General features: G+C 31.8%; 2 protein-coding genes across 2 annotated transcripts; one reads left to right on the top strand and one right to left on the bottom strand.

Moving 5' to 3' along the window:
- The first annotated feature begins 4,957 nt into the window (after positions 1 to 4,957).
- Positions 4,958 to 8,197, top strand: LOC131603794 (asparagine--tRNA ligase, cytoplasmic 1). Its single transcript, XM_058876227.1, has 6 exons — positions 4,958 to 5,552; positions 5,791 to 6,381; positions 6,684 to 6,940; positions 7,129 to 7,258; positions 7,522 to 7,580; positions 7,685 to 8,197. Exons 1-6 carry the CDS (start codon positions 5,064 to 5,066, stop codon positions 7,866 to 7,868), a joined length of 1,710 nt encoding a protein of 569 aa, XP_058732210.1. The 5' UTR covers positions 4,958 to 5,063; the 3' UTR covers positions 7,869 to 8,197.
- Positions 8,198 to 22,072: 13,875 nt separating this feature from the next.
- LOC131603795 (zinc finger CCCH domain-containing protein 20-like) lies at positions 22,073 to 23,469 on the bottom strand. Its single transcript, XM_058876228.1, has one exon. The coding sequence runs from the start codon at positions 23,467 to 23,469 to the stop codon at positions 22,303 to 22,305; it is 1,167 nt and encodes a 388-aa protein (XP_058732211.1). The 3' UTR covers positions 22,073 to 22,302.
- Between the last annotated feature and the right edge of the window lie 485 nt (positions 23,470 to 23,954).

The following is a 23,954-nucleotide window of genomic DNA, read 5'->3' on the forward strand; positions in this document are numbered from 1 at the left end:
TAACTTCTAGAATATTAACGAAACCAAACAAAAATAACTCGGACGAGTTATCTTCCACTCGCAACAACAACTTCTAATCCTGGTTATCTACAAGATGTCCATGGTGGACACAGGGCCGACCCAACACATCTTGAGCCCTGAGGCGGAACTTTAAGTTAAATATTTTAATATAAAAAAATATTTTAGATTAATTTATTTTAATTTTAGATTTTTTAAAATGTAAAATCATTAAATTATTCTAATCAAATTTATTTAATATTTTATTTCCATTGATAATAATATCAATACATCTAAACATTTATCTTATTATTTTAAAAAGTCATAATAAAAAAACATTACCAAAAATTTTAAAATAATTTTAATTCAAGTATTCTTTTTATTCAGGAGAATTTAAAAGTTTATTATTTATAAGTATGCCTTTTAACATAATTGTCTTACAGAGCATGCAAAGCGGGTTATCGCACATGACTTAAAAATTTTCACGACTTATGGTTAAAAAGGGCCTAAAAATATTGATTATAGTTAAACAATAATAAAAAACTTACACATAATCTCCAAAAACTTAAAATGATATTAATTTTTAAATTAACTAATTATAAAATATATTTCTTAAATTATTGTTATTATTATAATTTTTAAATAGATTTTATTATTTAATTCATTTATCAAATAATTTAAAATATCAATTAATTAGAACAATAGATATAATAAAAATGAAGCCCTAGTCGGTAGCCTCGGTGGCCTGCCCTTAGGGCCGACTCTGGGTGGACAACATTGAATAAAAGGGGGTGAAAATTCACTTCAATAAATAAAATGGTATGAGTTGCAAGGTAGAATACAAACTGTTAGATCAATGGTTTTATGGTTGACATAAATTTTGCTAAAACATGGTTCTTATCTGATGTTGAGCAAGATATTGTAACATCTTAACCAACTGTCAAGACAGGTTTTACTGTCTTGAGTTTTGACAGATGTTTAGCTAGATGTTATGACATGTTATACCGCAACATCTTGACAGTACTGCTAGTTTAATTCCTTGAAGATTTGATTGAAAAATACGAGATTTTAGAGGATTTTAGTGCTCATATAGGCGCAGCCAATCAAGGATATTTTAGGGACAATGCATGTTTGATTTGTTTTCATTAAAAGGATCTTTGAGACTTTTTAGGAAACTTGGATTTGATTTGATTTCAATTGTTCCTATTTTGTGTGAAAATATTGCATGTGACTGAAAAGGAGAATATTCGATTTGATTCAAGAGTCTAAGCTCATACTGCAAGAGTCTATAAAAATGAACTTGTTAAACCTAGATCAAGCATTCACAACAATAACTAGTGGTGCAAAATAAGGGTTTAGGTTTTGAGAGTCTTTGAAGGTTTTCGTGATTTTTGTTTGTATGCCACTCATGTATCTTCTGATACATTGAGGTAGACTGATTGTTCTCACTCTTGAAGCTTTTACGCGAAAGAGTTGAGTATTGTTCTTGGTTGAAGCTTTTAAGCAATACCAAGCATTGTTTACTGGAAGTGTAAACTTCTTTTTTAGTTGTTTTGATACAATCATTGGGGCTGAGATTGTTTTTATCATCAAGGTAATTGTGGAAAGTGAGAGGAAGTTCTCATTTCTATGAGGTTCTTAGGTAGAAATTGAATAGAAGTAGTGATAAGTTGTAAACTGTGATTGTTTACGATTTAAACTAATACTACTATAATGGATTCCCTTCTTGGCTTGGTAGCCCCCAGAGTAGGTGGGGTTACATCGAAATAGGTTAACAACTGATTGTGTTCTTTTACCTTCTGCAATTTTTTCCAGCATAGTTTCTATTTTGGTAAAAGTGTTTTCTGTAAGCAGGTGATGTTATAACATATGTCTTGACATTGTGTTTTGTGTTGATACATTTATATTTCAAGTGTTAGAATTTCACAAACATCTACACACGATCCAAATCAATCACAGAAAAATCAGGCGTATAACTCATTTATGTAATGCGACTCATGACAACAACACAACTTATATGCATGTGGTGTGGTAACATTTATGGACGACACAAGTCTATCTCGCTCCCCAATCCCCACCATAGGATCATACTCCCTCTTAGAACCAGATCACACCAAAATCACTACTAATCACCATAACGCTTCACAAATCCCCCAGTGAAATTAGTTACTCGCACTTGATCTCCCCCATACGATCAGGGTTCACCAAAATGAAATGAAGTTCAAACACCGTGATGCATGACCCCTCTTTTGACCATTTACATCGCCAATAAGACCACCTCAACACAACAAATATAATATGCACACGTTAAGAAGTGCAACATCACCAAATTCCTCACCAATCATATTATACATATAATCTACATACAAGCACACATGATTAACCATATAATAAGTAATTCATCATCTGTAATCATTTTTCATTGAAGCATCACCAACCAACAATTATACCTAAACCTAAAAACATAGGTAAAGATTATACATTACTTAACAACACATATTCATCAATTCATTCGACTAAGACAATTAAAAGTTATTTCATCATCATTAACAATCACATAATACTACACCTTAAGGGAAAACAATTTATTCACGCCCTTAAATGCACATTTAGCCTCTTAGGGAATCACCATGGGATAATACCACGCGTTAGTTTTTCAACGCTTCAAACTGCGCGTCAAACGGTGTTACGGAACTTCATATACGCTATTTTCAATTCTGCAATTTTCCACCCGAAATAGTGGTAATCAGTTGCACTTAGTGGTTAACCGGTTAAAGGCTCGAAAAACTGTCCAAAAACTTATTTTTCACTGTGTTAGATTTTTCGGACCTCCAATTTCGATTCTGTAAAAAGTTCTGATCATAAAATTCGACATACTATAATTATCTAATGATTAAACAACAAATTCACAATATATCACAAATTGACATCAACAAAATTATTATTTTTCAAGAATTTTAGGTCATGTTTTCAAAGTTTTTTCAACTCAACAATAGAGGAGTTTCAAAGCAAACATAAACAAATTTTTCACGCATATTAGAACATGAATTTTATTACCAACATCATCACATAACAACAATTCATCATCAAATTACAGAATTCAATCAAAAACCTAACAATCATATTGTAGGTTAAGGACACCTCATTCTACCCCTAATGCATATACCCATTAGAGAAGTAGTTATTCCCCTTATCTAATTTTCTTAGCAGCAATTAAAAATTTCCTGGTTTGTTTGATGCCTCTTCCTTAACTTCTAGCCTTCTATTCTCCAAACTCTTCCTCTAGCCTATTGCTTCTTTATTCTAATTTTTCATATTGACAAATACCCCTAAACCTAGATTATGCTTAACCTTAAATAGTTATGGTATTACTCTATTTAGTATTTAGAATTGTAGTTTCTCCCATCACTTAATCCTTACTCACTCCTTCTTCCCTTATATTTATCTTATTTTCCACCTTTTACCCAAATTCTCTATTTTCTTGTTTTAATTAAATAAATCAAATAAACTACTATTATTTTAACTATTAAAATAATTCTAAGTTATTTTTATCAAACCCCTAACTCTCACTCCACACTCCCACCTCAAGGACACACACAAACACCCAAGCTTCTTATTCATTTAATTACAACAATTAAATAAATCACAGATAAATTAATTAAAATAATTTAATCGAAATTGGGGTGTTATAATTTCTGCCACTAAAAGAATTTTCTTCCATAAAACTTACCTTAAGCAAACAAAGTTGGATACGGGTCCATCACCTGACTCGCTAGGTCATAAGTCACACTCCCACTAGCGAGTCCTCCCCAGGGAGACTCAAAGGATGCAGTTGGTATATTTCACGTTTAAGGGTAAGGGCTAGCTCACGATGGCTAGTAGTCATGTGCGGTGGTTTTTGAGGTTAATTAAGGGACCATCTCATGTGAAGTGAGAGACCCTGTTGTTGGTAAGTGCTACTGGACTGCAAACAGTCGGTTAGAATGATGTTGTCAGGGTTACTCGGAGCGGAGTGCTCTCTCAGTAGTGTTTGAGTAGTGTAAGTATGTCACACCAAGCAGAATAATGAATATAAAAACCAAAATCTACATATGAATGAAATTCTGACTAAGTTAGCGTCCAAAGTGGATTCGATAGCCACACATCTAAAAGCGTTAGAGACTCAAATCTCTCAAGTGGCCCAAGAACAAGTCTCATCTTCTTCTCATGTCGAAAAATTTATGGGACAACCCAAACAAAACTCGAGAAGTCATATAAATATTGTGACATTGAGAAGTGGTAAGCAGTTGGAGGTTGCAAGTTGAAAGGACGACAATACAATCGAAGAAAGTGAATCAACACCACCTATAAAGACGTTTTTGAAGAAAGGAACATAACCTCGTTTAAATAAGTCACCGATTCCATTTCTGCAATCAAAATTTTTGACATGTATTTTCAATTATGTCATGTCACATCATCAATTTAGTTTAGTTGTCACATTATAAAAAAATTACATCCAAATCCAATGAAAATTAAAATCTTAAAAAATTAAAATAAAGAAATAAAAAATATATTTAAGTCAAACTTTAAAATAAAAAGGCAAAATACCCTTTTTGGTCCCTTATGTTAACCTCGGGGTTTATTTTGGTCCCTTAACTTCAAAAAGTGTCATATTGGTCCCTTAACTCTTCAAAAGGTATCATTTTAGTCCTTTTTGTCATATTAGCGACGGAAATAGCGACCGATTTTTGAGTTTTTTCGTCGCTAATGTGACAAAAAGGACTAAAATGACACCTTTTGAAGAGTTAAGGGACCAATGTGACACTTTTTGAAGTTAAGGGACTAAAATGAACCCCGAGGTTAACATAAGGGACCGAAAACGGTATTTTGCCAAATAAAAATTATGAAAGGGGTAAATTAGAGATATTAAAAAATGGTGAGGATTAGAGGACAATGTAGAGGTAAACTTCTCAAATTATACACACCCATAAAAAGGTTCATAAAAAAACATTTCAAAACTTTTCCATAAACCATTTTCATATTAGGGTTTTATCTTGAACTCGCAGTATCCATTACCGCCCACAACAATGTCTGAGCTCACATCTCCTCCTCCGGCCGACCAATTAGCCGCCGTCACTCTCGACTCCGACGAGATCCCCAAAGCTGAATTCTCCGACAGAGTCCCGATCCACTCCATAATCCGCCGCGAAGACGGCGGCTCAGGATTAGCAGGTAAGAAAGCAAGGGTTGGCGGATGGGTGAAAACCGGAAGAAAAGCCGATAAAGACGCATTCGCTTTCTTGGAACTGAACGACGGATCCTGCGCCGGAAACCTCCAAGTTATCGTCGAAGCTTCGCTTGCAGACCTCGGACAACTCGTTCTCACCGGAACTAGCGTCGTCATCGATGGTCATCTCAAACTTCCTCCCGCCGGTACTAAGCAGAAAATCGAGCTTCGCGCTGATAAGGTTCTGCATGTAGGTCCGGTTGATCCTGCCAAATATCCTTTGCCTAAAGGGAGACTCACTCTTGAATTCTTACGAGATTTCGTTCATCTTCGTTCGCGAACCAACGCGGTACGTTTCGTTTTTTAATAAGTTTCAATTGAATTGAATATAGAATTGAATTGAATATAGAATTGAATTGAATATAGTAATGTAAGTTACCAGGTTAATTTTAATTTCTGTTGCAGTTTTTGGGATTGAATTTTGATTTTTGTTTTAGTAATAATGGACTAATTACTTTTTTTTATTGATGCAAATTTGGAATTGATTTATGCATGTTATATAATTATTGAGCGTGAGTTGATTGCAGATATCTGCTGTTGCTCGAATTCGGAATGCTCTTGCATATGCTACACATACGTTTTTCAACAAGCATGGATTTCTTTATGTGCACACGCCAATTGTGACGACGAGTGACTGTGAGGGTGCTGGTGAAATGTTTCAAGTGACAACTTTGTTTAGTGAAGCAGAGAGGTTGGAGAAGGACTTGATACAGAATCCTCCTCCAACTGAAGCTGATATTGAAGCTGCTAAGCTTGTTGTTCAGGAGAAAGGGGAGGTTGTTTCACAATTGAAATCTGCGAAAGCTAATAAGAAGGAGATTAGTGCTGCTGTGGATGAGCTTAAAAAATCAAAAGAGAATGTATCAAAGTTAGAGGAAAGATCTAAACTTCAGCCTGGTATTCCTCGGAAGGATGGAAAGGTGGATTATACTAAAGATTTCTTTGCCCGTCAAGCTTTTTTGACTGTTTCTGGTCAGCTTCAAGTTGAGTCTTATGTGTGTGCTCTTAGTAGTGTGTATACGTTTGGCCCGACCTTCCGTGCTGAGAATTCTCACACTTCAAGGCATTTGGCTGAATTTTGGATGGTAGAACCTGAAATTGCGTTTGCAGACTTGCAGGTATATAAAACATGAACTCATTCTCTATCTTATTGTGATTATTATCGCTTACAATTGTTTGAAGTTTATTGAAATACAATGTATCTAATTTCTCCCTATGGAAATTTTTACCACGAGGTGCTTTATTTGTTGATGTTAGTGGAATACTAATTGGCTTAATGTCAATTCAAATACTTAATCTTTTAGTGCAATTAACTAAACTTTCTAGTTCAGAATTGAACTGCAAATCTCACCCATACTCCTATGGTTGGTGCTTTTGCTTTTGATGTGGCAGAAATAATAATTCGCAATTTTGTGTGCAGGATGATATGAACTGTGCCGAGGCATATGTGAAATTTCTGTGTCAGTGGTTACTTGACAACTGTCTTGAAGATATGCAGTTTATGGCTGACAAGATTGACAAAGGTTGCATTGATAGGTTGAAATTGGTTGCCTCCACCCCGTTTGTTCGACTTTCATATACAGAAGCCGTGGAAATACTGGAGGAATCTGTGAAGAATGGTAAGAAATTTGAGAATGAAGTAAAATGGGGGATCGATTTAGCTTCAGAGCATGAAAGGTACTTCTACAGTTGTTTTTTTAAGTTCTTACTGAATTATGTTTTTTTCTTAATGACAAATATTAGTTGTTAGTTTTTGTGAGTGTGTGGAGTTGAACCCATTGTCACTCTGCCCTATACAACCACCAAGCGACCTTATCGGGCTTATTAAATTGTGTTGTATGACACCTTTGGGTCATGATATGCAGATACCTTACAGAGGTAAAGTATCAGAAGCCTGTCATAGTCTATAATTACCCAAAAGATATCAAAGCATTCTACATGCGCCTCAATGATGATTCAAAGACAGTGGCTGCTATGGATGTTCTTGTTCCAAAGGTATGTATGCAATATATTTTGTTTTTATCATATCTATGGTGCTCGGGTAAAGAACTGTAGAAGTCCTACCGTCCTCCCAGTCAAGAGTGTAGACCAGATAAAGATTAGGAAAGACTATAGATCAATCCATTAAGATTTAGATTTAAATGCTTTATCAGTAAACTTGGTTTACTTGTGATGCTAAGCAGGGATACTGATGAGATATATTTATACCTTGTGGCTTTTGTGGTCGGTGTAATAGAAACATGTAAATATATTTTCAGGTTGGAGAGTTAATTGGTGGAAGCCAAAGGGAAGAGCGATATGATGTCATTCAACAAAGGTAAATTCTAATTTCCGTTTACCCTAAAATTCATAAATTTGCTCTTACTGTGTTTCCTTTTGCAAGGGATATTTTACTTTATTTTCCTTGTTAAAATGTTACAGAATAAAGGAGATGGATCTGCCTGTTGAGCCATATGAATGGTACCTAGATCTGAGGCGGTACGGAACTGTGAAACATGCTGGATTTGGTCTTGGCTTTGAAAGGATGATTCTTTTTGCCACCGGCCTGGAAAATATTAGAGATGTGATTCCCTTCCCGCGGTACCCTGGCAGAGCAGATTTATGATTATTCGTGACCAATTACTAAAATGGCTACTATAATTTCCTTGCTGAAGTCATAGTTAAGTTGAAAACAGAAATTATTTTCATATAGACCATAAATGTCAGTCTCTTGTCTTTAGGTGGGTTACAGTCTTCTACTTGGCATTTATTTACTTTTGAAAGAGCTGGGTTTTTGGATGTTAAACCCCTTTTTCATTTATTTTATTTCTGCTTTTGTTTTATTTATTTTAATATATAGCATTGAAACTACTTGTTTGGAAAGTACCTGCAAGTCACATTCCAATTTACTTGCCTGGCACCCGACTGGTTCAAAATGAATTATTTTTTGTTTTATGGTTGATATCTATTATACAAGTCCCTTTAAAAGTTCCTGAAATTGCAATATAAACCCATAATAGCTTTTTCTTGCCTGTTCCCTGCATTTGCTGCAATATTAGGGAGTGTCATTGCTGCAATATAAACCAGAGTGCATTGAGTTATGTTGGTTGGTGTATTTTATTTATAGCATGACTAAGTTGGAGAATCATTGTTCGAATACCTGGAAATTAGTCTCTGCATGTTTTTAATAGTTTAATGATTAGAATTTCATTTATTAAAAGTGAATAAATAAGATAGTGCGAGTTTGAATCTACTCAGAAATTAATCTATACAAATGTTTTAGTCGTTGTAAAACTTGTTTCTGTGATCCAAACTCATCTTTTGGGCCAATATCAGGTCCAATAGAAAGCAGAAAACCCAGGCCTATCATCCAAAGGAGACTATGTATACCTGGCTCTCCAAATTCAATACCAGGCGAAAATTTCAAAATCTCATGTAATACCAAAAATTTCGAGGATTTATTGAAATTTTTTGAAAAAGTGAATAATTTATCAGAAATTATAAAATTACTGGAAGTTTATCTCATAAATTTTTTAAAATGCTAAAAAACTTTTATCAAAAATTATAAAATTTTCAGAAATTTTTATCTGTAATTTTGAAATTTTTGAATTTTTGTGATTTCATTTTTACGAAAATTTCACATTTGCACTAAATTTTCAGTATAAAATAGTAAATTTTAATAATTTCAGAATAAATTGTCACTTACTATCACTTATAGGAAATTTCAAATGAATTAATATAAAATTTAGTGATTTTCAGAAATTTTATGCTACCTATCAAAAATTTCGTTTGGACAAATAATTTCATTTTTAATAAGGAATACTTTTGACTAGGGGTGGCAAAACGGGACCGGCCCGCGGGGAAAGCCCGTTTTACCCGCACTTTTTCGCGGGGCGGGGCAAGGTTTTAGGCCCACTCTCTTTAATATGCCCGCCCGGCCCCGCCCCGTTTTTTTGGGCTTTTGCGGGCATTTGTTTTTTCATAGAATTTTACTATTTTTAGGCCTAAAAAGCCGAATGCCCGCGGGCTTTCCCCGCCTCGCCCTCACTTTTTTGCGGGGCGGGACAAGGTTTTAGACCCGCACTCTTAAAAAAGCCTGCCCCGCCCCGCCCCGTTTTTTCTCGGGCTTTTGCGGGACGGGCCTAAACGGAGCGGGCATGCCCGTTTGCCACCCCTACTTTTGACATTATTAAAATACGGAGGTGTCGAGTTCAACTTGAGGTGAGTAAAATATAAATATAAATAAAAATTAATTTGATATTAAACTAAAAATATTAATAATTAATTTAATAAAATAAAAAAATTAGAAAAATTTCAATATTGAGTAAAAATTAAAATTTTTATTGGTTCCATCATACCCATCTAAAAAGAGGAATGATACTTTTACTTAAAATGTGACAATTATATTTAAAAAGAGGAATGATACTTTTACTTAACCACTAAGGCTATGTTTGGGAGTTTGAAGGGGAGGGGAGGGGAAGGCTTACAAAAACAAATTTTTTAAAAAATATAGGAAAATATTTGACATTTTTTGAAAAAATGAATTTGTTTAGAATGATAAAAGAGTTATTATCGTTACTAAATTTTTAATTTTCAAAATAGTATAACAACCTAAAAGATATTTGGAAAATTTATGTAAGTCCTTCAAAACCCTCCAAAACCTCCTTCAATACAATTTTTAAGTTCCCCCATTTTATGGGGTTTTTGGTGTTATGAATAAACTCAAACCCTCCAAAACCCTTTTACCCAAAATCTTTTTATCTTTTTCACCCAATTCCTCCTATTTTCCAAAGCCCTCCCTTCCCCTCCAAACTCCCAAACATAGCCTAAAACATGGATAGAGGAAGTAAAAGGAAACTACTTCCTTTTTTAGAGAGGGATAGAAGCATCTTATAGGTGATCATGGTTATGACTTAGTTTGTTCTTATTCTTGTCTTAAAATCAAGTATTGTAGATTTTTTAAATCCAAATTCTTAGATTCTCAAATATATAAAAAAAAAAACTACTTTAATAATTTAGACTTTGCTCGAAAGATAAATAAAATTCTATATTTAAACTCATTCACATCCTTAAATAGAATAATAAAAAAAGGGTAACTTGTTAATTATTAAAATAAAATATGGCGTGTAGAGCAATCTTAGAGACCAATTTGAAAAGATCAACTCAAACCAAAACACAAGAAAGTGGGTTTATTATCATGCTAAGATTCTGTAAGGAAAATTAATATTTTTTAACAAGTTTATCTGTGTGACAAACTTTGATTAAAGTAGAGTTTAGTAATATGTTATTTAATTAGTCAATTCCATCAACATCGATCTTATCTACAATGTACAACAACCCCTATGATATTGTCTGTGGTTGGAAGTGGTATTAATAATTCATTTCAAACAAAATCTTTTCTTTTCAAAGGTAAGACCTGTTGGCAAGTAACCAACAGATTTCCCTCAACCCAGGGGATGCCACCAAGTTTTATTAACTCCCTTTGATGTGACTCTTACTGTTAAGACTGCGTGCTTACAAAATTTGTTCAAATTTGACTTTTTTATTTTATTATTACGTCGGTTTTAAATTGTTAGTATTAAAATTATTTGATTACATTTATTTTAAATATAAATTACAGAGAAATGTTTATTGTTGTCTTAAGTCTATTGTCTATATATAGGATATTAATAGAATGAGCAATAGTCTAAGAGATAAGATCTCAATATATATCATGCCTGGTCCTAAGGCACAAGTATTTATGAACATTGACTTACTTATATTTAAAATAGGTCAATTCATATATGGTTTTAATATCTTTAGTGAAAAGATTTTTTATTTTGTGATTGATTAAATTTTATAAAATGTTATGTCTAAAATGATTTTGGATGACTTGAAGTATAATTTTAAGGTTCTGTTTGAAAATTTGAAAAATAATATTTTAAGAAACGAGGAGTTGAAAATAAAGAGAAATTGTCTACCATACTTCATAGTATCTTTTAAAAGACTGAAGACTAGATGTTTATGATTAATTTTTATAGAACTTTTTTTAAAGTATTCTAATAATATGGAAAGGATTTGAAAGTAATATATAAATCTTATATTATTCTTTAAAGTGTTTTTTCGTTATATTTCTTGACTTCCTTAAAATTAGAGAATTTTGTGTTAAGAAAATAAATAAATTTATTTATTTAAATTGGAGGTTTGTCTTTTCTTTAATTTTTATCTTAAAACTAGTAAAGGACCCGTGCGCCCGCACGGGTCACGTAAAGTCGGTATAAATATTAAATAAATATAATATGGTTATGGTTAAAGAATTCTATTAAAATATATATTAATTAAGTGAAATAATTTCTTCAATAATGATTATCATATTAATATTAATTTAATTTTATCAATTTGTAGTTGTTTTCAATGATGATATTTATGTTGGATAAAAAATAAAATAATATTAGAGATAATTAATTATTATTGTTGATTACAATTTTAACTCTGAAAAAATATAGTTCTTGATAAAAAGTAAAAAAATAAATAAAAATTGAGATAATGTAGTTATTATGTACTATCATTATCAACAATTTTTATGGCTCCCACCCCTAGTATGTCTACCCGCCTTTTTTTCCGCAGACGCACATTATCAATTTTTATGGGCTCCCACCCCTAGTATGTCTACCCGCCTTTTTATGAGCATGATTCAAATTACAAATTTAAATTATCAAAATAAAAAATTGCAAAAAAAATTATAACATCTATATAAGTCAAGAAACAAAAAATAATAATGAAATGACATATTATAATTCAATGCAACACATTTAAATCTCATTATTTAACTTTAAATATATATTTAATTTGATTTACCAAAGAAAAATTTGTACAAAAGATGTATATTATTAATATTAATGTTACTTATCACATATATGTCGTTAATTTCTCATATTTGTGTTAGCTACTCATACCGAATCAAAAATACTAATGTAATGGAATAAAAACAGCAAAAATATTTAATTCAAATTGCATATCCAATAACAAAAATAGAACATTTATTAAATAAAAAATAACTTATAATTTTATTTATAATCTTGACAGAAAAAGATTTATATACCAACTCTTTCTTTATATTTGATATATTTAATGAAATGAATATAAATTAGAATTAATGTCAAATATTTTTTTTATAGATATTAAAGAAATGAATATAAATTAGAAGTAATGTCAACTATTTTCAATGGGAAAGATACAATAATGCGTATTGAGTTATGCTTGAAACATAAATATTTGGCACGTAAAGAGTCACATAATAAAAATGGTAATAATTTAATTGGAAGCTTATACAGTATGCTTGTCTAATTTATACTACATAGTTTATTCGTTATCATTTGGAACTGTAATTAATGATGGTTAAGAAAAATTAAAGATGAATTCTTATTAGCATTAAAATTGTGTTTTTCATGAAAAACAAAGAAAGTAAATTTAATTTTTGCTGCGGGTTTTACACTACCCAAACCTGCCCCCGAACCCAAATCCAAATGCTGTCCGGGTGGCAAAATAACACCCACATCCGAACCCGCAGCAAAATACATAAAATACATTTTTTCTACAACTTTCCACAATATATATACATAGGGGATGTATCAAGTAGGAGGAATTTTTAAATAAGAGATAAGAGGATTCAATCCAAAGCATTTGATTAATCAAGAGAGAGAAATTAAATTAATTATTAAAATAATAATATAACTATTATTTCTCTTTCTTCATTAATCCAATGGTTAGCATTGAATCCTCTTTTCTCTTATTTAAAACTCCTCCTACTTGATACATTCCCTATATATATATTCCCTATATATAGGGGACGACTCAAGTGAGAACATTTGGTTATTATGAGAAATGAGAACAATGAATTACAACCATTAAATTTTGATTTTGTTGATTTTAATGGACTGGATTTGTTTCTCTTTCTATGATATATTTATATATATATATATATATATATATATATATATATATATATATATATATATATATATATATATATATATATATATATATATATTTAAAAATATATACGTGGGTGTGATTTCGGGTTTCGGGTGCGAGTTTCACACTACCTAAACCCGCATCCGAAATATCGGGTGACACCCGAACTCGGGTTTTCACCCGTTGACTCGGGTTGGGTGCGGGTCTGCTTGCCGTCCCTAATTGTCTATAATTATAATTTTACAATTTCTATTAACAAATATTATAAAATAAAATATATTATACACCAAAAAAAACATATTGGTTTAATAATTTGATTAGATTTAATGAATCGAATAATATTATTCCTGTTAAATTTTTGTATTAATTTAAAAGTTATATTCTATAGTAATTCAGAAGTCATTAAACATATGATCTCTAATATTTATTCAACTTAGGTAAATATTTTGTCGGTCCGTCAGAAAAATAGATCCGACCCATCGAGCATGGTTATAATTTAAATTTTAAAGGATCCACACACCATAAAATCTCCACTTTATTTTTTAAATCTCTTCTTTTAAGTTTGATTTTTTAAATATATTTCATTAATAATAATAATATGTAAGAATAGTTATTTTATAGATAAAATTATATTATCTCATTAACTAAAATAAATAAAAAATTACATATTAATGTGGGAGTGGATTACCCTTTAAAATAGTGAGAATCTTTGTTTTTAATATAATATTTTCTTGTGATTATGTATTAACGTATTTATATATATATATATATATATATATATATATATATATATATATATATATATATATATATATATATATATATATATATATATATATATATATAAAACGGATATAAAAATTATAGTAAGCAAATAAATACCATTTCTAATAAGTCTATTTTCTTTTCTTTCTTTTTTTTTTTTGCTAAATATCTATATCAATTGAGATCTTCATAGAAAATAAATAAGATAATATATTAAAAATATTAATGCATTATACTTGAAATGAAGAAAAAATATTTAAAAAATAATAATAACAATTATATTATATTAGAAATATTAGATATTCATAGAAAATAAATTATACATTAATCCTGTCATAAATTTCACACAAACACCAATGATATGTAATGTTAAATCGTACTAATGTTCATTTAACATTAACTTGGATCAAAACATAAAAAATTATAATATATTTGTGATGAAAAGACAACTAAAGTGACCCATTTTCAATAAAATAAGGGTAAGGAAAGACAATTAAAGTGGCCTATTTCTTCACTTCGGAAAAATGACCTATTTTTTACATTGAAAACATATATGAAATGATTACAATTATTTAATATTGCATTGAAAAGATGCTGAAAATGAATTAATTAAATCTGTATCATTAATGATAAAATTTGAAAAAAATAAATTTAAACATTATATAAATATTTAGGCTTCACACTGAAATCTTTTATTCAAGTATAAATCATAAAAATTTATATAGGAGACATTGTAGAAAATTCAAATTCTTTTATTGGTATACACTCTTACACAGTATATTATACTCTATGTATATTTCATACATCACAATTTGTATATTCCACTGAACACCAATTATTTGTTGAGTTACCACCAATTATTTGTTTAGGGTTTAGCTTGTCTTCCCCTTTAGAGACTTTGGGGTCTATAGAGCCGTTGCATCCTAGCTCATGAGAAATAAAAAAAATAAAAAACCTCATATTTGTTTTTTTGAAATAAATATAAATAGTAAAAAAAATTAAAAAACATATAAGAACGATTTTCCCATTTATTTATTTGAAAAGATATGGGGAAGTAGAATAGGATTTTAAGAAATATAAAATCGAGAATTAATTAGCCCGATCTTAATAATGAGTACGTATTACAATAGAACACATTCCAATAATAAATGACTGTTATAAAATTATTGCAAGCTAATGAAAAGTTGTTTTTTTTAAATTGATAGGGTATACATGCCTAATAAATACTACCTATTTTATTCGTTTTGGAAAAAACATATAAAAATATTTCAAAGATTCAAATCAATTATTTAAGACTATCATTAATGATGGTTAAAGAAAATATTAAAATATTCTAAAGATTCAAATCAATTTGAATTAAGAAAATTAATATTGCCATAATTACATAATTTTGCAATAATAATAATTATTAATATATATTAATTACATGAAATTACATTTTTTTTTGGAGAATAGAAGAAACTTTTATTCCACAAAACAATGTCAAAACAGACGATCCTATAAGGATCCAGATCAGCTACAAAATCTAACAGCCAAATAAATCAAACAACTAACAACCATCTATATCAGACTGGTTAATGGTTGATAAGCCAATCCATGTGAGAACTAAGTTTACTATGTAGAGTACTTCTAGCAATAATCATGTATTTAACTTGTTCTATCAAATCAGTAGCTAGCTGCTTGTTGTTAAATATACAATCATTCCTTGCCCTCCACACAGCATAAGTCGTTTCAGCCAGGGCGATTTTTAGTAAAATCCTCTTCCAGCCTTTCTTCCTACCTTCCATAATCAGCCATTGTTTCTCCAATTCCCACTCTTGGGGCTGATGCGCATATCCTATCCAAGTCAAGATAGTTCCCCAAACCTGCTGTGTAACTCTGCATTGGAAAAACAAATGAAATTACATTTTTATTATAAAAATAAACACAAAAAATATAAGAATAAACAATATCACATATTTTCATTGATACAATACACACTCTAAAACAAATAAAAAATAGTTAAAAAATAACCAATAACTACAATACAATTCAATTTGAGACGTCCAATGAAATATCATTAGTTTAATTACACGTTTAGAGGCATGAAAACCTCTCTTAAAATTGTTTTTATTAGGGTAATAAAGTAATTTTTGTGGTAGTTAATTTTTATATATTAAAATAGAAGTAATATTTAACCAATTTTTGAAACACTATATATTTTAAAATTATTGTATATCTAATTTATTTTTAAAATAAATAAATCAGAATTAAGTAATTTATCTATAATATGGTTGAATATTTTATTTTTCCTGAATTATTGCCGAAAAATAATTTCCTAAAATATATGTAAATTTTGAATAAAATATATTTCGGGTTTTTTAGCCATTTACTATTTTTCTCTTTCAAATAAATTGTGATCTAAATATTAATTATTATTAATTATGATATGCCATGTAACCAAGAATATTATTATTTGTAATAAATAAATATAATTAGATAATTTTGTATCTATTAATTTGAAATTAAAATAAATCATGCAAATTCTTACTCCAAGAAGTTAAGTATTTTTTTCTTTTATTATGTCATAATATGCGATATAATTGTTTCATCAAGTTTATCACATTGTTTTAAATAAATACTATTTCATAAAAAGGATAATAACCAATTTAATGAATCAACTTTTATAGTACCTAACTTATATTGTCAAAAGTGGATAAAAAATAATCTGAGAAACAATGAGAAGTGATATATATCTTAGAATGAATAAATTAATATGCATACAGTCAGCAAATAATAACTATAACTATTTTTCTTAGAATGCATAGAGATAGTGGGTTATTGATTCAAATTATAGACATTAAGTAATTTATTTAAAAGTAAAGATATTCAATGATTTATATATAATTAATGAATAATTATATAAATCAAAATTAAAAACAAACAATATAATATACGAATAAATCCTGAATCGAAATTATTTTCTTAAATAAACCTAACTTATTTATATATTAAGAGTTAAATTGAAAATAAATAGTGAAATTAAATAAATAATTTTTTTAATGCATAGACCATACATTTTAACTCTGTTATTGGAAATCCTAAACCCTAAATTTGCAGTGTAAGGAATGAAACTATTGAAAACAGTGAATTCAAAGATGGAGTAACAGATGGACATTTATATTTTCAGTGTACAATAACAAAATGAATGAAAACAGTTCCGTTGTTAATTATGTAAGTCATATTTTCATAAATTCATTATTTCCATTTAGGTGTATGATCAGTACAATCAAAACTTGTATCCTATCGCCCTGATGATAAAAAAAACATATCAGAACAAAAATATATACTTTCATATGAAACGATTTCAAATAATAATAAATATTACCGATGTGTCCATTTTAACCATCTCCAAATACTTCAAACCCTTACTGTTGATAAGGCTCCATAAACCAACGATTCGATCGGCCAATCTCCATGTTTCATTTGTGTCGTTAATGTCCTTAACGGAGTTAAATTTCGACTCATTATCTGGTTAAGAACAACATAGAAGAATAAATTAAAGCATCAAGAAAATGATATCAAATATTAAGGGAAGATAGATGAAACACATATTCTGCCAGCAAAAGAAAGAAGAAAAATTAAATTGAAAAAGCTGCAGAAAAACGATGGGAAGGAAGACGAACAATGGGAAGGAAGGAAGATGGGAAGAGAATGAATTTATAGATGGAGGAAAGGAATTGGAAGAGACTTTGGTTCAAATTCCTGAAGTTTCCAACGCTTGGAAAAACTAAAATTAAGCGTGTTATAAAAGACAACACTTATAATGGGATACATATTCCAATAAAGAGATTTTAATTAATTAGGGTTAAAGGAAATTTAATAGGTTTAGTAGTGTAATTACGTTTAGGGGTATGAAAAACTATCTTAAGTGTATAGAACGTAGTGCAGGTTTTTTCATATTCCAATACAGAAGTTTTACATTAAATAAACTGTTGGAATGTAATCATGATTAGATGTAAAATGACGCTCAGGGGTATGCAAAACCATGTTTAATTGTTTGTGATTAGGGTAATTAAGGCAATTTGGTGGTAATTCATTTTTATATATTAAAATAGATTCTCTCCTTCATTGATATACTTTCAAAAAGGGTTAAGAAAAGGTTTTTAAATATATTGTTTCGTTAGAAAAAAATACTCCCTCCGTTTTTTATTATAAGTTGTTTTGAAAAAATATTTTGTATTTTAATATAAATCGTTTTACAATTCCAATGAATAATTAATGCTATTTTTCCTATTATATCCTTAAATATTTATTATTCTCTCTCATTTCAATTATATAAATTTATCTTCAACATGTCATTAATGAAGGATAATTTTGTAAAAAACTTCATAATTTCTCATTTTCATACAACAATTATTATTTTTCTTAATCTGTGTGAAAAGTCTAAAACGACTTATAATAAAAAACGGAAGGAGTATATATCATTTAATTAATCTCAAAATGGTCTCGAGGGATCACAGAAATTATGGATTTTAGTGTTTTAAGTGTTTGTAAGAGGTAAGGAGTGACAATTATTATTGAGCTGTTCAAGGTTTTCCACATCTCCTCTCTTTTTTTTTGTTATTTATCGTTCGCCTTGTGAAATAGTCCAGACTCCCCTTTTATAGCGTAGACACACTTAATGATCCTAAAAAATTATAATTGATTCATTTAATCATTTGTAGCAGTTTCGTAACTTTCTCTGCTTTTATGGAGGAATATTGTAACTGATGACAAAGACCCTTTGAATCATGTAACGACCCGAGTCCGGGATGAGAAGCCCATCCCGGTTATTCGACCCGTCCCGATCTAAAAATTTCGGGATGTACATAAGCTCTTAAAGAACGAGGCCTGTAAGTGTTAAGTGTTTTGAGTTTATCTCGAATCACGTAAACTTGTCATAATTGTTTTTTAATTGAGTAAACTCCCTATAAATTTGTGGTCTTGATGATGAATCAATTTCCGATGGATTCACCATGGCTTATATTGTGAAGATATATGACTTTAATAAGGTCAAAAAAAAAGCTACGACTTTAATGGAGAACCTGAAGAATCCTGGTGGTTTCGCAATGTAGAGAAATCAGATAGCCCAAGTGGAATCTCGACCCGTTTGAAGTCATAGAACTAGATATGTCATTGACATAGAGAAACAGAGAGCTCTAGTGGGATCTCGACCTATTGGCATCATAGAACCCGGTAGGTTCTAGACATAGAGAAGTCAGAGAGCTGCATTGAGATCTAGATCTGTTAACGTCGTAGAACCTGGTAGGTTCTAAACATAGAGGAGTCAGAAAGCCCTGTGGGATATCGACCTGTTGACGTGGTAGAACCTGGTTGGTTATAGACATAGGGAAGTCGGAGAGCCCCAGTTGGATCTCGGTCTGTTGACGTCATAAAATCTTATAGATTCTAAACATAAAGAAGTCAGAGAGCCCTAATGGGATATCGGCCTATTGACATCGTAGAACCCGGTTGGTTCTAGAAAAAGGAAAGTTGGAGAGCTCTAGTGGAATCTCAACCTATTGATGTTGTAGAACCCGATAGATTCTAGACATAGAGGAGTCGGAGAGCCCCAATGGGATATCGACCTATTGACGTCGTAGAACCCGGTAGGTTTTAGACATAAAGGGGGTCGGAGAGCCCTAGTGAGATCTTGACCAATTGACGTTGGAGTGCCCCGGTGGGAGCAAAGTAAGAAAATCAATGGCCCAGAATGAAGGAAGGTAGCCAGACAAAAATCAACTAACAAGTTTATCTCGAGATCACAACGACACTCAAGTGCACTCGAGCATCCTAAAACGCAGTGTCACCGCTACACTAGGGATCTAGGGCCATGTGTCAGAATGATCCTGCAAAACTTTTAGGTGAAGAGATTCTTATTTAATGCACTTGTTCCCAATATTATTTATTAGACTCACGTTTAATTCGCTTGCTTCCAATGTTATTGATGTTCCATCATGATCTTCCACCGGAAGCTGTATTGAAGGTATCATAATAAGCCCTAGCTCTACGAGCAAGAACAAAGGCTTAAGGGCCAATATTTTGGACCGTTCTACAGGACCACGATGGAAAGCCCAACAACATGTATCATACGGAAAGGACTACATAATACGTGGGACCTCACCTCAGCTGGGGACACATGATTATGGCCTCCAACGTGTTTTCCACTATTAGATATGATCTGACGACCACCCCTTGAAGCGCCACATCTCATTAGGACAGTTTAACCACCCACAATATATAAAATACCACACATGACATTTCATGTATTCTCTTATTCATACACTCATACTACTTTCGCACTTATTCACTAACTTTAGCATTAGAGTGCTAACCTTAAATGTCTACCACCGCTCCGCCATATCAAAAGCTCACTCTACTTTCCCACTTATTCACTAACTTTAGCATTAGAGTGCTAACCCTCTCATTTGATATTTACCAATTTCTCGTTCCAGTTCAGAACACAACTAATTCATCCACTTATTTTTAGTTTCATCAAATTGGCTATCATACTCCAAGACAAAGACACACAAATATGCTATAGAAACACCTTTCTAAATCTACCTAGGTTTGTATTGAGTTTTTTAAGAGAGAAGAAAAACCTACAAAAATTTCTTTCATTCTCAATCAAGATTTGTACTTCAAAACCACTATTTCATGATCATATTATCATAATTTGAGTACCCTACAAAATTTTCCATCTTCCAAAAAAAAAGTTGCAAAATCTTGTAACCTTTAGGAAGAGACATCAATCTCTAACCCATTAAAGATAAGTATTCATATAAATAAGTTTATCCATCGATCACGAGTTAAACTCTAGACCAACAACTTGCATCCCTTAACCCAACTAGCAATTGTCAGTTGAACTACTCCACTCATCCTTATTAGAACTTGTTCGCCAATATAACCACTTACTCGTTTTTGGATAATCGAATCTACCAGGGTTGGAATAGGTACATATGGTAGTGTCACCATTGTTGCTGAATTGAGTAATCCACAATTGACATTTGTATTCCTGCTAATGGGTTGTTAACTTGTCCTGCAGTGTAATATGTGTTATTTGCTTGCAGAGTGTTGTTGTAAGAAAAATGTTATGGCATGTAATTTCATCCAAATGCTTCATCGAAACTCCTTGCCATATGTAATTATCCAATTTAAATATAAGTATAAATAAACATATCATTTGTCATTGGATTCCCTCCATAATTAGTTATGGAAAAAAATTAGTATGAATTTAAAGTAATAAAAAGTACTCCTTGAATAAGAATTGCTTGAACTTGTGAAGGCCTTACTGTTACAACTTACAACAATCAAATGACTTTAAATAGCAACGTTTACCTGACATTAGTACCTTTGAACTCTTTGAACTGCGGAAGTGAAAGAATTGTCACTTTATTTAACTTGATTAGCCTTATAACAATGAATTGATTAATAAATTAAAATGTAAAAAATCATATTTAAATTAAAAAATTAGAAATTCTTTTGAAGAATCAATTCTAAATAAAACATCAATTTAAACAATTGTTTTTGACAAAAGTATGAATAGTAATGTACATGATCTTTTGTCTCGTGATAGCACTTAGCCGTCAGTAGTACTCACCACTAGGGTAGAATCCAAGTCACTGCCAAAAGCAAGCTGTTTCTCACATTTGTTGACATCTGGATTTTTCCCTTGTGACTCACTTACCACATCCTCTATTTCAGATTTCATCTCAATCCATTTCACAGATAGATTCTCTGTATCATAATTTAATTATGCTCCATATAGACAATAAAACAACATTGTAAATCACATTTTGCCAAACACAATACAATATTCACACCATGATTATAATATAATAACATTAAAAAGACAAATTAAGAGGAGTTCCATTAAAATAAAAACATATGAAAGAGTCCAATTCTGAAGCGCACCGAACTTATCAATTCAAACACATAACAAATCGCCTCTATAAGATTCTAATAATGCATTTTCTAATCAAAGCAAATATTATATAGATTTGCATATATAATTTACATAACTCAACACATTGAGTTTGGATTATACAGTACATAAGAAATTTCAAATATATACAAACAAAAAAACTAGGCTTAGGATAATTTTTAATTGAATTACATAAATACAATAAAGCCTTGAAATTCAATTACAGGTCGTCTGGATTTCCTGAAAACCTTCCAAAAAATAGCTTAAATATTTTTACTTCATTTTCTTCACCTCATAACCCTGAGAAAAAGACATATTTACATGAATACAATTTTCCAACATTAAATCTTGTCCAAAAGTGAAACCACAGACGACTCCAAAATAAAATCAACATCAGTCAGACAAGCTCCGAAACCCACCCAATATCCGGAGCCCCATTTACCTGTTCCGAATTCAGACCCGACCCGGATCCATCAAACGAGTTCTCTTTGCTCAGTTTCTCAAACATCTTCACCCTAATATCCCTACCAGACTCCACTCTCTCCATCACAGGCTCCTCTTCACAGCTTTGATCCCAAAGGTCGAAATGGTTAACCCCGCCGCGACTCGGTGGCTGAGTCGGCGTTGATGGAAGGCTACAGAATCCGGGTCGGATCAGGGGTCCTCTTGGAGACCCGAACCGAGGAGAACCCATTTGAACATTCCATGAAGAAGGTAAAGATTTCATCTTACCGAGTTGCAAGTTTCGCAGCGAAGCCACCATCTCATTCACAGAACCCGGTGACCTTCCCAATGACGGAGGAGACTCCGCCGGCGGAGAAACAGAACCGGGAGAAGACATGAACCGAAGCTTTTTAACACAGGAGGATTCAATGGCAAGCCGGAGAGGAGAACCGTCATAAGACTCGACGGAGTTAACACTCAACGGACTCTGAAGACTCGTCGGAGCCCTGAGTTGTTCAGCCGTGTGAGCAAAGAAACAAACACGTCGCCGGCAACTTGTTCCGTCTTTGCATGGCTGAGTCCGGTAACGTGAAGGATGAAGCCAGCACTCGAAAACCCCATGCGCGAACTCACACAAATCGCCTTTCTTGCAACTTCCTTTACGAAACTCCGGACACGAAGTCCCAGAATATGGAACCCTCCTCGGGTCACGACGGCGAGCCTTCTCACCGGGATGAGCGAAGGGACACTCCGTCCAGTCATGTGACCTACCACGTGCGCATCTCCGTATCTTGAACTCAAACATACGAAAATGGTCATTCGTGTAAGCATCCACCGAGTCATGACTCGGAAAAATCTCCGAGTCAGAATCGTCTTCGTCCTCCATGGAAGGAACACAGTGTTGAAGAGCGTTCATTGCTTCTTCAAAATAAAACTGAGAATAATCATCAGAAAAGATCTCCGCCGTAGGATTGTTCATAACTGGCCATGGTGCCGGTGCCACGTGTAGGGTTGGATTTGAACGATGGGGTGGTTCCCCTAACATCATCATCGACATGGTGATGGAAGATGTTTTGGATTTGGATAAAGATATATATTTACTTTGCACCATCTCAGTCATGGTTAGTGTATCTCTTTATAAACAGAAAATATAACCATGGTTTGGTTTTTATTTAACTGTGGTTAGGTTAAAAATGACTCCATTAGTCCATTTTATTGCAGTTAAAGTTAGTGGGGGTACGTACGTTACCGCGTCTTATCTTTGGATCTATGGTCACGGACTCATGGGTTGTGTTTTTATGCCACGTAAGGAATAGATGATGATGTGGTGAAACTATAGGCGAGTTGATTGGTTTGTGACGGATGGAAAATCACCGCTTTTTGTATTTTAACGCACCCGGTCTTCCCTAAGCGGTGGAGCATATAAGACGCCATAGATATCAAAATCTCTTCACTCAAAGAATAATAATGACACTACTAGTAATATATATCGATGGTCGTACTATATTGTTAAATTATTCGGTAAAATAGTTTTGATCTAATCCTATCTACTATTTTTATGAAAAAATGTTAACAAATGGCTTTAAATGGCATGTGATAAGAAAT

This window comes from Vicia villosa, linkage group LG5 (genome assembly GCF_029867415.1).
Source record: "Vicia villosa cultivar HV-30 ecotype Madison, WI linkage group LG5, Vvil1.0, whole genome shotgun sequence".
In the NCBI taxonomy this organism is placed as follows: Eukaryota; Viridiplantae; Streptophyta; class Magnoliopsida; order Fabales; family Fabaceae; genus Vicia; species Vicia villosa.

Bases quoted from the DNA above. Each gene is read 5' to 3' on its own strand.
- LOC131603794 (XM_058876227.1), top strand. From the start codon at position 5,064: ATGTCTGAGCTCACATCTCCTCCTCCGGCCGACCAATTAGCCGCCGTC. The intron at 6,941-7,128 runs GTACTTCTACAG...CATGATATGCAG, and splicing joins TTAGCTTCAGAGCATGAAAG to ATACCTTACAGAGGTAAAGT. The intron at 7,581-7,684 runs GTAAATTCTAAT...AAAATGTTACAG, and splicing joins TATGATGTCATTCAACAAAG to AATAAAGGAGATGGATCTGC.
- LOC131603795 (XM_058876228.1), bottom strand. From the start codon at position 23,469: ATGACTGAGATGGTGCAAAGTAAATATATATCTTTATCCAAATCCAAA.